We start from the raw sequence: 18,355 nt of genomic DNA on the forward strand, positions 1-18,355 counted from the left end.
TTGCAACTTAGGGAACATTTTAATGTTGGCCTGGCTCTCTCAAATAGGGTCACTCTCCCACCGAAGCATGAAGGATTTGTATGTAGAATGTATCAATGCTTAGGGAAGTTGACTACATGAGTTTTAATGCAAAGAAAAGTTTATAATAGTTAAAAACATTTATTTTGTGATTTAAGTTTGAATAATTTTTATACTTACTGTCATTTTGAGTTTATATTTAAATTGGGTGTGTATAAAGTTAAAAAAAAAACAAATTCATCCCATTCAGTATATCCAAAATCAGTATGAAAACTATCAGGATAATTCACATGATTATTTGGTAAAAAGTATTTTTATTCTGGAAAAATGTCAATTTAAAAAAATCCTAATATAACAAATCTGTTATTAATGTTCATTTATGTCTACTACAGAATATTAGTTTTTGTCCATATAAGATTCAAGGGTATGTGGGGGGGGTGACACTTGAGTTTGTTCCTATAGTCTACTCAATCAATCAACAACTGACAAAGTTGTAAAGTATTTGCCATGTACCAGGTGCTATGCTAAAATTTAAGTCTCTAGTCTCAAGAACTTTGCATTCTTTTGGGAGAAATAACACACAAACAAGAAAGGTCTCAAGCAACAAGTAGTGCTTAAGTTAAGTTTTGAAGCTTAGGGGATTCTAAGAGCAGAGAAAGAGGGAATGCATGGGGAAGACTGCCTGCGCAAAGCACAGAGAGGAGATGGAATGTTCTGCGTGAGGACCATTAGGCCAGTCTGGCTAGACTGCAGTATGTGAAGGGACATCATTTTGCCAGATGCCTTACTGATGAGACCAGAGACCATGCTCAAGAACTTAACTTTTCCAGCTCTGAAACTCCCTCCAACATCTATACCAATTGGTGAATGTCCCATGTGGTGCACTTATTTAGGCCTATCTCAACAATGCTTCCTTTACTACTTGGCTATCTTTTCGTATCTTTTCATGTATTCTGCATGTACACTGGGGAACTTTGTCCTAACCTATTTTCATGTCTGGGAAGCATAATTAAATCAATGATGGCAACAATATTGGAAAGTATATGAATCTACACTCACCAATACTGTAACTTTCCAAACCAAAATACCCTCCCCTTCTTTATGTGTTGTCTCCACCAATTAGAAAGCTCTTTGAAGGCACAAAGAATGTCTTCATTTTTATATTTATATTCCCAGCACTTAGTACATAGTAAATGATTAATAAATTCTTTTTTCTACTTCATTTCAGTAAGCAGGTAAGACCCAAATAGTGAAGAGCTTTAAAATGCCAAACTGAGTTTTATTTATTTGATCCTAAGAGTAATGGAATCATAGTTTGTTGTGTAACAGAGAAATATGGTGAGCCTTGGGCTTTAGGATTATCATTTTGACAGCTGTGTGGAGGATTCTTGGAGAAGAGAGACTTAAGGAAGGAAGGAAGTCTAGTGAAGAGATTATGAGGGCCTGATTGGACTAAAGGTAACAAATGTAAGAGGTGTGGAGGTGGCAGGATCAACAAGATTGAGAAATGACTTGATATGGGCTATAATGAAGAATGAGGACGCTTATGACTCTGAAGTTGTGAAGAATGGCCCAAAATATTCTCCATTAAAAAAAAAAAAAAAGATGTGATACTTTACCTAATTACATAACTTTAATATGGCACAGCAACTTATCCTAATTCAGGGTATCAATTTATAAAATCTACTAGGATTGTTAAAGTGTTCATATTTAGTTATATTTCATTTCCAACACTTATTATGGCAGTAGATAATTAGGTTCCTAGATTAAATTCAAGTAAAGAACATTCAAAGAGGTCTAAAAAATTTACAAAATACCTCTTCCTCTTATATCTTTATCTTATTAAAAAAAAACTTTTGATGATGCAGAACTACATATTAACAATAGCATTAAAAAGTGGAGACTTAACAGGATTGGTCTAATTTTAGAATACATGCATAAAACAAGCCTAATTTACCACCCCCCCCCATTAAAATGAAACCTATTATCTATATACTATGCACTAAGGTGTGTAATTCTTAATGTGTTATCCATTTGATACACAGGAGACACACAAAACAAACAGAAGAGTTGTGTCACTATCCTGATACACTTAATACACAAGTTTATCAACCCATTAATTTTTTAATTCCCCCAAACTATAATAGAGCTTATGATTTTGTGTACAACTATATTTTCATATTTCTACATTTATGTTAGCCCCCCCCCCCAAAAGTACAATTAGTATCATATGATTTTCTGAGTTGCAGAAGACTTTTGCCCAGAATATTTTCTTTTTAGTAGGCCTGGTTTTTATAGATAAAACAATGTGAAGTTTCCTCTTCAAAGTGGTATCATATGTTAAACCAGCTCCACCAATAGATCATATAACAAAAGCAACTCAAAAAATGAGTACAGCAAAAGGTGGTTTCACTTGTGTTGCTGCTCCCAATTCTAATTTCCAAAGACATAAAGTTAACGTGTTCTAAATGAAATGAGGGATAACTTTAGAAAACCGCTTTTAAAAGTTGAAAGTACAGATTTATTCACTCAAAATTTCCACCTGTTTTCTTCCAACTAATCAGCACCAAGCTAAGCCAATACTGTTTACAGACTTTTCAAACAATTTCTATTTAGAACTTTTTAAAAAAACCTAGAAATTTCAATTTTATCCAAACTTAATAATCAGTGTTTGTAAAGAAGACTACTTATCTTATTCTTTATGGTATCTTATTCTCGTATCTACCACCTCTTGTTCACAGAAAGCACTCAAATATTTGGTGAATTAATGAAATACTAGCTCACCTCAAAGTAAAGCCAGTTAACCAAGTCTGAGTAACCTTCATGTACTGCTAAGGTATCAAAGATACACTGCATTATAAGAAAAGTACACGATTCTCTTTTCTTTAGGAGTAAAATATGATGAATTAATAAGTGTTGGAAAAATGTAACATTTGTGTATGATTCACCTTAAACCATAGGCATATTTGATTTTCTAGGCACAAAGAAACAGCTATACATAGCTAATCAACTACTCCAAACCACAAAGACCACACACATCTTATAATCCTTTTAAATGAAAGATAAACACAAGGATCAGTTCTTCTATTCCTATAGAGTAGATTGTAGAAAATTTGCATAACTATAATGAAACCTACCATTCAGACTACATTATAAAATCAAATGGACAATCCAGAGAGCAAGTCTATCAATTCACATACCTTGGACAAAAACTGTAGATGGACAATAAGCCGGCCCTAGAATACAGGAGGCTGAGAAAGGGATTGGATAGAATTTAGGAAACTTGGGCCATGATTTTAATGACTCTGTGCTTTCTCCTAAAACCAAGGCTCATCTTTTTATCAACAATATTTTTCTGGTGCTGCTTTACGATTGCAAGACAATGAAAACGACTAATTTCAAAGAACTAAAGTTGTAAGTCACCTAAAGGGCAGTTAAGGTACATGGTGGGTATAAATAGTATCAATAAAGTACTGTGCAAGAAAACCCACATTAAAGATGTCATAATATAGATGCATATTTAGAAAAAGAGAAGTAACAATATCACCCAATATCAAGGAATACCTCCCAGAGAGTTGCATGCACTCCCTCCTAATTAAGGACAAGGAAAGGAATTAAACAGTATGGGAAGAGTGGGTTACAATTTGCACTGATGGAGGGACTACCTAAACAGTTTCATAGATTCATCAAAATACCAAATAAATCCTTATTGGAAAAATAACTAAGAGATATTTTCAAGAATGAAATACAGCTATTAAATCATATTTTTACTTTCTTCTACTAGATAAAATTCAGAGGGACTCTGAAGTGTCAAATACTAGACACTAACTTTTCTAACATAAAGAAACCAAGTTCTTGATGCCAGAATTCCCCATTACCTGAAGGTACAATTTTGGAAATCTGGACAACTTAAGAGACATTTTTTTGGGCTGCTGCAAGAAGCAGTATCTTGTATATTTCAAACAATTCACTTGGGTGAAAAGATAAAAAAATGAAGATTAGATTGTTTTTGTTCCCATTAGAACAAATCAATCAACTATTTATGAGTGCTCACTAAATGTTCAGCCCTGTCAATAAACAGTAAACTCCATTTATAGATTCTCCATCTATTTCCTATAAGGCTAAATTTGATCTGTGTCCTACATTTTTCACTCATTATCTAATATGCCTAATCTGCCCTCCTCCCTTTCCAACCAATCTAAATCCTTTAAAATCATTTTTGGAACTTATCTCTATACCTCCATAAAGTCTTTCCTAACTATTCTAGTTCATTTTCTTTACACAACTACAAAGTACTTCTTATGACTATGTTAAAATCTTGTTTCAGCTCACCCTCTAAAAAGTGTCATGTGTTTTTATTTTGTCCCCCTACACGAACTAAGCTTCTTGTGGTAGAGATTGTGTCTTCTTACTTTTATATCCTAAGCTGCAGGACAGTTAGGTCGCACAATGGTTATGGTGCTGAAGAGAGTCGACAATAAGACTTAAGTTTGAATCCTATCTCAGACTGCGTGAGCCTGGGAGAACCACAACTTCTGTCTCACTTTCCTCATGAAGATAGTAACAGCCACCTACCTGACAGGGCTGTTGTGGGGAATCAATGAGATAACATATGTAAGGCATCTTGCAAACCTTAAAGTAATATATAAATGCTATTGTTATTATTATCTCAAAAAAACCTTATTAAGATCATTTCAGACTAAAGCTGGGAGAAAACAATTATCACTGTATCAATTAACATTTCAAACTATCACCACAACATAAGTACCTGATTAGGACTGCTAGAGATTTAATTGCTATACAACAATCATAGATAAATATTTTGAACATAAGAAAAATCAAGAATAGAATTTCATAACTAAGCAATTAACACGAGTCACTATAATACAGCATTACAGGCATAATTAAACCATAAAAAAAAATCACGTTATCATACATGGAACAGTAGTAACAAAAAGGCCACATGAAATTTACCAAAGCTGTTAGTCACCTACAAAGGTTTCAAATAAAAAACAGGCAGAACCCAGAAAATGCATGACTATGGGATCTCTGGTATAATATCAGAATATTTTAAAAGCTAAGGATCTTGCTGATGTTTCAGGCGTTATTCACAGGGTTGAGTATTTAGTAGGTGTCAAGTAAATACTTGATTAATGTGTTCTAACAGGGAAAACTTTTGTTTTTTTTCTTTACTTAAGTAGACTATTTGAAATGTATAGATACTGCTTCTTGCAACAACCACACGTAACCTCTCCAAGTTGTCCAAATTTACTAAATTGTACCTTTAGGTAACAAGGGATTCCTGGTGTCAAGAATATGGCTTCTTTATGTTAGAAAAGTTAGTGTCTAGTACTAGAGACCTTGTAGTCCTTCTTAATTTTATCCAGAACAAATTGAAAATATGATTTTAAAGTGAACTATTTTGATCTTAATGATGTTTTCAAAATCTAGAGTCTTAGGTATTTTCCTATAATGCTTCATGATTCTGTACAGATTGTCCTTCCATCAGTGAAGGGGGTCTCTCCTCTTCACCCCCAAGTTAGATACATTTGTTCATTTCTTTCTCCATGACATGGAATCATTAAGTAATATTAGGAGGATACAGAATAGAGACCAAAAGAGCAAAAGAACCTAAAAAAGAAAATCAAGGCATTACATATTTTCTTCTTAGGTGCCACTCTATCACCTAGGATTAATGTGATATATACCCTACTAGAATGGCAGCTACTCTCCAGCAACTCCCTCTAACTTTAGAGGTTTGGTAACAAAACTAACACCATTCAATTTTATTTGGGAACATACCTTTAAGGCCTGATTTATTTAAATTCATTTTCAACCTCAAAAATAGTAGGTAAGTTAGGTATTTGCTGAATGAGTTAAATGAAAGGAAGCTTTGGTAATCACAGACATCCAACTAGAATGGAAAATACAGATTGGCAAAAACAGTTAAATTTGCATTCTAAGAATTATAACTTTCCCAAATCTTTACAAAAATTGCCATTAGATGACTTCCTTTGAATAAAATATTTAAATGTGTAAGGGAAGTCACATTACGTAGAAATTATAGTAGAAATGAAAATTCATACTTTAAATATGCATGTGACTGTTTATAAATACATGCCAAAGCCTCAAACAAGTGATATAATTTAAATATAAGAATACAATCCTCCACTGAAGTGCTACTTCATTACCTTACAATGGTATGAAAATAATCTTGGGTTATCAAAGACTTTGCCAGAAGGCAAGTTCTGGTAGGTGCTATACAAAAATGCTTAGAGTGGTTACAGTAATTAATTTGTGGAGTCACTGCAACTTTTTGTTTTTCTTTGTAATTTAATTACAAGTCTACCGTTAAATTCCTTCTCTCCCTCAAAAGAAAAAAAAAATCCTGCAACAAATATGCATAATTATTGGCCATGTCCAAAGGAATTTACCCCAGAATTCATCATCTTTCTGCCAAGAGGCGAGTAGAAGGTTTCATCATTGGTCCTCTGGAGTCAATTGCTAATTGAGCAAGCAGAGTTTGTAAGGTTCTTTAAGGTTTTTTCTGTATAATTTTGTTGTCGTTTTATAACTGTTTTCTGAATTCTGCTCAATATATCCTACATCACTTCACAGAAGTCTTTCTTGGTTTTTCTGAGACCTATCTTTAGTCATTTCTTACAAAATAATAACATTCTATCACATTCAAATCCCACATTTTGCTCAGTAATTTCCCAACTGATAGGCAATCCCTTAGTTTTCAGTTTTATGTTATACCAAAATAGCCACAGCAACTACTGAAATTGCTAAGATGGTGAGGGGCTATAATCAGCATTGATAGAGAAGTACTCACAATGATGAAATCACAGGCCTTTGGAACGTAAAAATATAAGGCAAAACTTAAAAAATGTAATGTTTTCATTGGTCCCCAAATCAAGTAATTTAACAAATTTGCAAATAAATAGTTAATGGAAAAATTAGAGAAAAATTTTGAAAAACATACTTTTGTAAAATCTTATTTTTAATCAGTACCTTTTGTTTTTACATCACTTTAATTTTCAAATATATCCCACTCTCCTCATCTACTCAGCAGTCCTAATAACAAAAGTTGAAAAAAAACCCAAAAAACCTTGGGAAAATCATCCATACCCCAATTGTTTCTGACTGTGCAATTATGCAATACTTCATAACCACAGTCCCCCATCTCTACAAACAGGGGAAAGGATGTGCAGATAAATATATATGTAAAAATAAGAAGAATTTGTAATGATGCAGGAAAATTAGTCACATAGCAAAATTTTGATACAAATCATTTTTGTTCTCTAAAAGATTTAAAGACTAAAGTCTAAAACCAGTTAAATATTTCAAAGCCATATACTATTCAAACTGTTACTGTGTGAGCATAAAATGCATGTAAATAACTTACATATTTACTCTCCTGAAAATTCTGGCAACTGGGAACAATTTAAATTCTTTTTAGAAATAAAGCATATTTATGCATGAAACAGCATGGGCTTATGCAGAGAAGTAATACCTATTAAAGCTGAGTTTGGTTTACCAAATTTTCTAAGGTTTACAAACCCTCAATCTTAGTGGTGACTTAGATGAAGAATTCCTACATTTCTTGTCACTTAACAAAATCTTCCTGTTTAAGTATCTCATGGACTTAAATCCAACCCAGGAGTTATGGATTACTTTGTACTGGCCCTGTCTCTTTGGTCTAAAAACAAAGTGCAACTCAAGGGCATAATAATAGTAGGCCAATAATAAGCGAACAAGAGACATCTGCCAAAGTGGGGAGTATGAAGAAAATTCTTCTTGTGTCTCTGGACTGGTCTTCCATTGTAAACATTATCAATTTCTGTTGTAGATACTAAATATTGTACCAAATTAATAATTTTCCCCAATAACAAAATATTCAAAATTATAAAAAGATCACTAATATAAATTTTTATAGTGAAGATCAAATTAAAAAACTTGTAATCTGTCTAAAATGCATGACCATGGACTTTTGTACTAAAAACAAATGCAGATAAAAGGTTTTTACACATCTAGTGGAATAAGACTGTCAATTACTCAAGATAAAATGCCAATAAAACAGATTTTAAAAAATAAGGATAGGTAGGTAGAAGCTGCAGTAGATATGTTACACAAATTATCCTGCAAGAGGTCTTCCACAAATTGTATTTCTGCAATATAGACTACAATGTTAAATGGCATGTGCTCTTGATTTTTAAAAAATACATACCAAAACAGACTAAGGAAAGTACATTTAAAACAATCTTAGTTGCAAAATTCAATGGCCTCTTTCTCAATTCTCATTCTCCTTGACCTCTCTTCTCTATAATCTCTGCCACTGTTGATCACTCTCTCCTCTTTGATACTCTCTTTTTCTGGGACACACTCTCTCCAGGTTCTCACTCTACCTATCTGACTACTCCTGTCTTCTTTGCTGGATTCTTTTCCAAATCATGCTCTCTAAAACATAGGTTCAGTCCAGAGTCGGCTTGTCTTCTGCCTCTAAACTATACTTCACCTGATGCTCCCAACAAATTAATTATCATCCCTATGTTGATGATTCTCAAATCTGCCTCAAATTGACCTCCACTCTTGTATCTCAAACTGACACTCACACATATTGAAATGAATGCCAGTAGACATCTTAAACGATATCAAAATGGAATCATTAGCTTTCCCCTTAAACCTTTCCCACCTCCTACTTCCCTATTATTGTAGAGGGCAACACCCTTCAGTTCCTCAGACTTAAGTACCTAGGCTGTCATTCGTAACAACTCACTATCTCTCAAGCAACTATAACTAATCTGCTGCCAAAACCTCCTGATTTCACCTTTGCAACATTTCTTATATAGGCCTCCAGCTCTCCTTTGAGCCTGTTACAGTTACAACTGTAGTCCAAGACCTCATCATCTCACACCCGGACCTATTTTAATAGCCTGCTGGTGGGTCAGCCTGACTCAAGTCTCCCTCCACTTCAATCCATCCATTCAGTCACCTCACTAAAGTAGAGGTCAAATATCCCTACTCAGTAAACTCCAGTGGCTCCCTACAGCCTCCAAGATCAAATACAAAATGCTCAGTTTGGCATCAAAAAGCCTTTCATAATCTCACCCCCTTGTATCTTTCCTGTATTCTTACACCTTACTCTCCAACCTATTGTCAATGGCCTCCTGGCTGCTCAACAAAAAATCAAAATACTTCATCTCTTGGCTCTGGGGATTTTCTCTAGCTCTTCTCCATGTCTAGAAAGTTCTCCCTCCTCCACTCAAGCCAATGACCTCCCAGTCTTCTTTCATATACCAAGTAAAATCTTAACTTTTACTGGAGGCCTTCCCTAATCCTTCTTAATTCCACTGCCTTCCTTCAGTTAATTATTTCCTATTTATCCAGTATATAACCAGCTTTGTATATATTTGCTTGCATATAGTCTCTTCTCTTAGAAGGCAAGCTCCAAGAGAACAGACGGAATCTTTTAGTTCTTTTTGTATGCACAACGCCTAGCACTTAGCAGGTGCTTAATAAATGTTTATTGGTTGACTGGTTATATTTAAGTTCTCAGTTGCACTATAGAAGATAGCATGCCTCCAGCACTCAGACATACATTATTCTATTACACAGATGTATCTAATTTATCTCTACAGCAATAACTTGTGCTTTATATGCAAACTCCCGATTCCTTGTTTTTCAGACTCCCGAATATACAACCAACTCCTCCCCTCTCCCCCCAAAAAGCTACCAAACTTACTTATATCATAAACAAAAAGTGAAACATTAAGTAGGTCTGTTCCACCTATGCATAACAGAATAGTATTTTCCAAACCAGTAGTAGCAAGACTAAAAGGAAAAGGTGCAATTTGGACAGAGTGGATGCTAATATAAACATAAGATGGAGGCATACTGTATATAAAATATGTACAATATCTTTAAAAATTAAACAAAATACAGTTAAACAGTTATCAACATGTTGTGGTATGCTATGAAAAGTAATACACAGAAGAAATTCACTAAGAGTATTAACTTTTTTTGCAAAAAAAAGTAACCACGGAAAGCAAATGTTCCTTTTTAAGCTAAACATGAATGAAGTGAAACCTAGAGGGCATGGGCTCGATGATTTAATTGGATCTCTTGAAGTTATAGTAACACCTACTATCACTAACAGAAAGGACAAGTGCTTTTAGTCAAATCAAAAAACAGACTATAAAAGAACTTGTTAACTCATACACTAGAAGGCATAAGAAAAATTTAAGAGGTAGTTGAGTGCTTTTTTAGAATCACCTATGCAGTACTGATAAGAAAAACTCGCTCAAGTTACAGTAAATCACCTCTCAAAGAAGCTGGCAAAAAGTTAAGTAAACTTTAAACTTTTATTTCCTAGTTAAGATCTTAATATCTACTTATATCCCAGGTACTAGGATTGCATAAGGAATTAATAGAGGAAGGAGATGTAACTTCACTTTAAATGAATATTCCCTCAACAAAATTTAAAGGCCCAGAAAATATTCGGTACGTCTATGGAAGATACAAAGATAAATAAGATATAGTCCCAGTTGTAGAGGAACTTAAGAACTAGCAGAGGTGATTGATATAAAATAGTACACTACAAATACAGAAGAGATACCGAGAATAATATGAGTTGAGGTGGGAAAAATCACTACTAGTGGGAGCAAAGGTGGAGGAATTAAGGGAATGCTTCATGGAGGACACAGTATTTGGGCTGGGCTTTGAAAGTTGAGCCAAGGAGAAATGGGAGAGTACTGCATCCTTGATTTCTTAACTTTTTTTTTATGCTTTAACCTATGCAAGGATGAGAATTGTTGATGGAATGAAGATTATAGGGAGGAAAATATATATGGCTGAAAAGAAAAACAAAAAACAAAAATCATTTGTTTTGGAGAAGCACATTCTAAACAAAGTTGTTTTCTGAGGGTAGAGAATGTAGCTTTAATGTTGAAAGCATATTGTGGACTTCCAATAAATAATAAACTGTTCTCTCTCTCCAAAGGTTGATATGATGCTATCTAAACATTTAGGATATACGAACAAGGAGATGTACACATACCACCCCACCGCAGGTGAGTGGGAAGAGTAATCAAAAAAAAAATTTACAGAAAGTTCAACAGTTATTTAACAAGTTGCTGCAGAACCTAGGCAACAATCTGAGGAACAAATCTTCACACAATACAATCATTTCACAAATTCTGATTAATTTTATAAATCTGGCTGAAATCACTAGTCAAATGCAAATGATAACTTTTAAATTATACAAAATAATCTTGTACTTGAGTTATTTTTAGTAAACAAGAATTACTGTTCAAATTATCAGTATCTTTATATCAAAATGAAAATGAGGAAACTACTTAGAATCAAGATATGCAGCATTAGCACTACATGGCATAAACAGGTAGGTTTACCTACCTCACCAACTCTTCCTAAACTTGAGAAGCAAACTCAATGGTCCTATATCTTACATGCTAATTACTCAGATTGGTAAGGTACAGAGGTATCCCAATTAACTTATTCCTCAAATGAATGCAGATAGTTAGGTAATCAATGCTGAAGTAGCTTTACCTAAATGACCTTTGAGAAAAACAGAAGGATGGTATATTTCTCCTTAAAAGCTCTGCAGACAGTGATTGACTCGAGTTTCTTCTGACATCACCATTTATCTTTCTTTGATCAAAAAGAGCTGAAGTGACAGATAACTGTACCTGATCCTGGTCCCTGGTGTTTCCAGTCTTAATGTTCTTAGTTTTCATGCCAATTAAAAAAAAAAAATCCCCCTAAGCTCTCAAAACTACAATATGAATACTAATTTCTGTTTCTGAGAAAAGCCTTAAGATTCCTATTTAGAAGAATATGTTATTCCTTTCTTGAGATGAACTTCAATGGTTAGGGATAAATTCCACATAATCCTACTTTCTCTAATTCTACTCCATCATCTATAAATCTGTCTAAACTTTTTTTGAATCTGTTTCATCCAGTATCAGCCATGAGGGTTGTAAATTCCATAAATTGACCTACTGTGCACATTTCTGACAATACCTTTGCAAGGTGTGCTCTCATCTAAGATTTGGTGTTTAACCTATTGATACTATTCCTGATTTTGTAGATTTCAATCATAAGCATTTTAAGTATTCCTAAACACTTTATTTTCTCCTCAGATGGATGGACCCCACCACATCTAGGACCAATAGTTTTCCTCCTGAGTCTTCATCAGCTCCACTATTATCATTTTTAAAATGCCTTAGTAACTGGAATTGCACACAGGATTACTCTAGGAATGGACAGACCATGATTTTTGTACAAGAGCAGGGCAATACTAAAATTTATTGGAAGTGAGTTTCTTCACTCCTGCAAAATAGAAGATGAGAATTATGGGTGGGATGTTATACCAAAAATATCCAAATACCAATTATAACTCTATGTTCTTGATAAGTAAAAGTCTCTATGTGCGCATGGGAAAGTGAAAAGTTGTCTTAATGTCCCACTCACAAAAAACAAATTCCTAAAGCAAAAAGCCCATCTTTTAAAATGATTTTATTCTTGTAGGTTTATCATAGGGCTGAGACATGGCACTATTAATCTCTAAGGAAATGACAGTTTCATCCAGAGTGCAATGATAAGGCAAATGTTAGTTGTGAGTAGACTGCAACAAACTATAAAGAAGGAATTAAGAAGTGGAAAGAATTCAAAGAAATCTTTAATGAAAAAGGTTGGTAATGTATTGAAAACAAAGGATAACTTTCATACAAAACCCAGTGCTCCACTGACATCCTTAAGACATGAAAAAACCTCTAGCTCATTAGTAGATCTGGGAACACTTATCAGGGGACCATGAACAAGCTATCATACAGGACTGGCAAGCATGGGCCAGTTTCAATTTACATTAGTGGAGGACATAGTCAAGACAATGAGATCACCTATTTAAGTTCTGAGTTCTTAAATTATACACAAACTATGTACTTAGGTGGCCATTACAAGTTTCTTAAAGATTTTTTTTCCTTTTGAAATTTTCTGAAAAGAAAACCACTCACAACACAAATATTGTTATGATGAGTTAACATTTCTAAGCTAAACTATATAGCAAAGTCAAGGTGGAATCATTTCTCAAGAATAGGCTTTTCAGATAATTAGAAAAATTGTGTAGTAACTTAAGGTGAAGAAACTACAAAATTATAACATTAGGTTTATAAAAAATGAATGGTAATCATAGGATCATAGATTTGGGGCTTTAAGAACCTTTAGATGCAGTCTAGCCCCAACCCTTCATTTCACAGAAGAAACTAAAGATTCAGAGAGGGTGTGATTTCCTCAAGGTCACAAAGGCAGTCAAGAAGAAGCAGAATTCAGGTCTTCTGACCTCAATATGTAACAAACAATACAAAGTTATTGGCAAAATTCTACTAGAAAAACTTTTGAGTCATAATTTGATCCTCTAAATTTAGATTTACAATTTTATTTTTCTTCTCTTCTATACATTCTCTTTCCCTTTCAACCTTCAGCTTCCAACCCAAAGTTGTGAAATTTTTAAAAAACCTTTTAAAAAGTCTTTCAGATTTAGATTAGTACCTATTTCAATTTTGTACTGACCTACTGGTAATACAGCACATTATACCTAGTTCAATAAAAACTAGGAGATGCCGTAAGATCAGTATTTGATTATTATCTTGGCTTAGGCAAAAACAAAAGCAAAGGTAAATATCATTAACCGAAATCAAAATTTTAAGTTTTATTATTTCGAAGAAGGTGCTCTAATGGAACTGACTAAATGTATACAGTGCAAAGCCATAACGCAAGCACTATACAAAATATGAAACACGGGCCTTCAGCCAAAAAGTATTTCTAAAAGAAACCAGGTCAGTATCACAGACACCACCAAAAATATCATTTAATGATTTTTGAAAAATGCCTGCCTTATTAACCTGCTATACTACATTTTCTTGTTTTAGGGTAGCTGACTTACAAAATGAGCCAATTTTTAACCACCCTTACTTGCATAATCACTAAACATTCAAAAGGAAGGAGGCTTTCTAAATTTTCTAACTTTATTTCCTGTTGGCCTAGAAAAAAATGTTACTTAACTCTCCATTTTATCTAGCATGTTCTTAACTACCAAGGTTTTCCTGGTCCACTATCAGTCTAAAAAGTCTAACTTTAGAAAGAATGAGTAAAAATTCTAAAATGTCTTAATAGTTACAGATTACAGTAGTTTAAAACCAGTTAACATTAAGTTCTATCCTTAAAAAAATCCAGTGGCCACTCATCACAAAGTACTTTCTTGTTGTTTTGGGTGTACATTTACTTTAGGGGAAATTTCTCTGCAATTCCATTCAACAAGGAGGAAGTGGCACACCAACAGTGAAGTGTAATGGAAACAGGCACAACAAGTTACGGCAACGCACCTTTTCAAAGGTGTCACCAAAGTTAAAAAAAAAAAAAAAAAAAAAACCACCGGAGTCAGCTTAACTGAACTGTCAGCACCCCTATCCTCTGAACAACTTTAGACCACTACTTGTCTGGGTGACCACCTGTTAAACCTGACACTGGAATTACCAGGCTCGCTTTAAAAGGCAAAAATAAAGTTTTCTTGGAAAAGAAAACCAGGCCATTCGGTCTCCTACGGTCTAACTGATAATCCTCCCACCCAATGGGGCACCAGGGTCCGGGGTCTCCGGCACGCCTGACCTGCCCCAGCCCCGGGGTGACTCCACGGCCTGGCCAACTCCGATCCCCGCCCCCTGAATCCAGGAGTTCCTTCCTTAGGCCGGGGGTGGCCAGAGGACACTCGTTGTCCCGGAGATGGGCCCGGGTCCGAGGAAGGGAGGGAGTCGCTTCAGGAGGGCAGGGAGACCAAGTTGTCCCTCCCGCCCCCACGGAGAGAGGGCCCAGAGGCGAGGAGACCTGTCGCCGCCATGATGGGACTGGATCAGCTGGAAGAAGTGGGGGGGTAAGGGGGGGGGGGGTTGGCCAGTGTGACGTGGGGAGGCCCTGGCGCGCGGAGCCGGCCCGCCCCCTCCCTCCGCGGGCCCCCGACAACAAACTGCCCCCCGGCTCTTCCCCTACTCACGCTTTGTCCACCAGCTCCCGGACCTTCCACATGTTCAACATCTTGCCCCACGGGAGCTGGGCCTCCGCCGCTTCTTCCTCCTCCTGCTCCCCGCAGACCCAGGGGCACTTCCGTGCGGGAGCAGGGGCAGGTCGCGGCCGGGGCTGATATCGCCGGCGCCGTCGCCACCCGCCGCCGCTACCTCGAACTGGCCCCTTCACTCCTTCCTCTGCCACAGCAGCGGCGCCGCCGGTGACACGTCGGGGACGTGGCGCTGCGTGAAGCGGAAGTGTTAGCCTACACACACCCCCTCCGCCTCCGTTCCCGCGCAAAGCACTCTGGGTGTGGTAGTTTTCTCCGCGTAAGGGGTTGGCCTCAGAGAGTTGTTAGTTTCTTTCTAGTCCTGCACACGCTGCTTGACATGGATACTTTTGTTACTGTTGCCTTAATTTCTCTTTAACAATGTTAAAGAGGTTAGGTGGGCTTGCAAATTGTAAAGGACAAATTGAAACAGTCGCTGTTTCACTCACATAGCAGCTGCACGGGAGACCCCTTCATTCGGAGGCAGTTAAGAGGAGCCTTTTAAAGTTTATGTGGGACTATAGAGCTGGAAGGTATGTTGGAGGTCATTGAGTACAATTTCCTCACTTTACATATGACGAAAACTGAGGTCCAGGTGACCTATCCAAGATAGCACGTAAGTGGTAGATGTGAGATTAGATGCTAGGTCACCTGTTTGCAAATGCACTTCCTCCAGACTTTGGAGACCTCGGAGAACACTAGGTGAAATGGAAAGAGTCTGCAATTGAACTCAATTCTCTTTACCCCACCCCCTCAACCCTCCCCTCTACCTAACTTCCCTTTTACTGTAGGAGGAACTACCACGGGTCATCGTCGACTTTTCTTCACTCTTACTCCCATATCCAATGTGATGGCAACAAATTCAGTTTTTACCTTGATAACTGACATCTATATGCCACCTTCTGTGCTAATCACCTGACCCCTGGGACCATGGTCCCCATTCCAGTCTATCCCCCACCCAGCCGTTAAAATTATCTTCTTAGAGAACATGTGTGACCTTGTCACTCACCTATTCAATAAGCTTTAGTCACTTCCAGGATCATAATTTCAACAGACCTCTGTTTAGCTTTTAAAATTCTTCATAACCTGCTACCTTTCTACATTCTCAGTCTTCTTACGCCTTACTTCTCTCTACATACTTTAGTCATGATTCTGGCCAGTAAGACACTTCATCTCTTGACTAGGCATTTTCAGGTGCTGTCTCCCATGCCTGAAATGCTCTCCTTCACCTCTGCCTCCAAGCTTCTTTGGCTGCCTTCACATCTCTGCTGAAATCCTACCTTCTACAGGAAACCTTTCCTCTCCTATTGAATATGTTAGTGCCTTTCCTCTGAGATTATCTCCAATTTAGCCTATGTACATATATGTTTTTTTTCTATATAGTTGTTTGTATATTGTCTTCTCCCATTAGATTCTGAGCTATCCAGAGTAGAAATCATTTTTGCCTTTCTCCATATTCTTAGCACTTAGCACAGTGTCTGACACATAGTACACACTTAATGTTTGTTGACTTCAAATTTCACCTCTGAAATCTATTATCTTTGTGACCTTTTAGGCAAGTTAGGCTCCCTTGACCTCAGTTTCCTCCTCTTTAAAAAAGGGGGTTGGCATTATCCTTCAACTCTAGCGATTGTCTAAGATTCAAACAAACACCTTAGAGGCCTAAGAGAAGTCAAATAATTTGCTCATTATATCAACAAAGTAGCAAAATAGCAAATACAATGAAATCCAAATGCATCACTTTTTTTTGCTTCACTCCTTAGCCTTCTCTAACTTCTTTCGAGTCTCACTTCTCAAAGTCCTAAAATTTAAGCATTCAGTCCAATATTAGGGTGGGTTGGAAGAAATGAGGATATATATAGTTTGGAGAAGAAAAGATTTAGCAGGATATATGATAGCAGTCTTCAAGTATTTGAAAGATTGTAGAAGAGGGACTTGTTCTATTTGTCCCCAGAGGACAGAACCAGGAATAATGGACTGAAAATTGCAAAGAAGTATATAGATTTAGGCTTAACACTGGGAAAAACTTCCTAACAACTAGATCTGATTGAAATAGAATTAGGAGGGAGGGGTACCCTGAGAGGTGGTAAATTTGAAGATCTAAAAAAAAGCTGAGTAGACACATAATCACATCAACTCTCATGTATTTATTTTCTATCTCTATGCTGACAATTTTCAAATATTACTATCTTGCCCCATCTCTCTACTGACCTCCAGTTTTACATCTCTAATGCCTTTCAGATATATTAAATGAGGTCCAGTACACATTTTAAATTTAACATGTCCAAAATTGAACTCATGACCTTTCCCCCACAGCCTCCCCATCTTCTACCTTCCGTATTAGTATAGGGAACATAACCATTCTCCCAGTCCCTTGGGCCCCAAAACCTAGGTGTCATCCTCAATTTTGTACTATCTCTCACTCCACCCCCCTTTTCCTATCTGTTGCCAAGGTCTGTCAGTTTCATCTGTGCAACAGTTCTCCAATACACACCCTTCTCTAATACTACCGCCACTCTACAGCAGACCCTCATTACATCACATTGGGACTATTGCAATGGCCTTTGGAGGAGTCTGACTGCCTCAAGTCTCTTCACACTCCAATCCATCTTTCATTCAGCTACTAAAATGATTTTTCTAGGTACAAACTCAACCATGTTACCTCCCTACTCCTTGAGTTCCAGTGACTCTCTATTACCTCCAGGATCAAATAAAAACAATCCTTTCCTTGGCATTTAAAACCCTGTATAATCTGATCCCCTCTTACCTTTCCAATCTTCTTAATCCTTACTATCTCCTACACTTTTACTCTGATATATGATGTTGACCCCCTAACTGTTCCATGAACAAGATACTGCATTCAAAGCTCTACTTCCTCATATCAGCCTTCCCTGGTTTCCTTTAAGTCTCAGCTAGACTCCCACCTTCTACAGGAAGTTTTTCCCAAACCTTTTTCTTCTTAGTTATTTCCTGTTTGACCAGTATAAAACTTGCTTGTAGGTTATCTCCCACATTAGATTGTAAGCCCCTTGAGGACAGGGATTCTTTAGACTCTTTTTGTATCCTTTGCACTTAGCACAGGGCCTAGCATATAGTAGGTACTTAATAAATGTTAATTCAGTGACTATATGGGGGTAGAAATTCCTTTTGGATACAAGTTGGAATGGATGACTGCTGAGATCCCTTCCAACTGTTAACCTCTGAGATTCT

General features: G+C 36.5%; 1 protein-coding gene across 4 annotated transcripts in view; it reads right to left on the reverse strand.

Moving 5' to 3' along the window:
• CLINT1 (clathrin interactor 1) overlaps positions 1 to 15,350 on the reverse strand; it is a 67,286-nt gene extending 51,936 nt beyond the window's left edge. For 2 of the 4 annotated variants that reach the window (XM_072630855.1, XM_072630854.1), the window contains exon 1: positions 14,704 to 14,959. Coding sequence is in view for 2 of the 4 variants with exons in the window: in XM_072630856.1 (XP_072486957.1) it covers positions 15,086 to 15,126 (41 nt within the window). In the remaining 2 variants the exon portion in view is untranslated. Of the gene's footprint in view, positions 1 to 14,703; positions 14,960 to 15,085 lie in introns of those variants that run through there. The other 2 variants (XM_072630856.1, XM_072630853.1) reach the window with 2 other exon arrangements.
• Between the last annotated feature and the right edge of the window lie 3,005 nt (positions 15,351 to 18,355).

The sequence above is a fragment of the Notamacropus eugenii genome, chromosome 1 (assembly GCF_028372415.1).
Source record: "Notamacropus eugenii isolate mMacEug1 chromosome 1, mMacEug1.pri_v2, whole genome shotgun sequence".
Lineage (NCBI taxonomy): Eukaryota > Metazoa > Chordata > Mammalia > Diprotodontia > Macropodidae > Notamacropus > Notamacropus eugenii.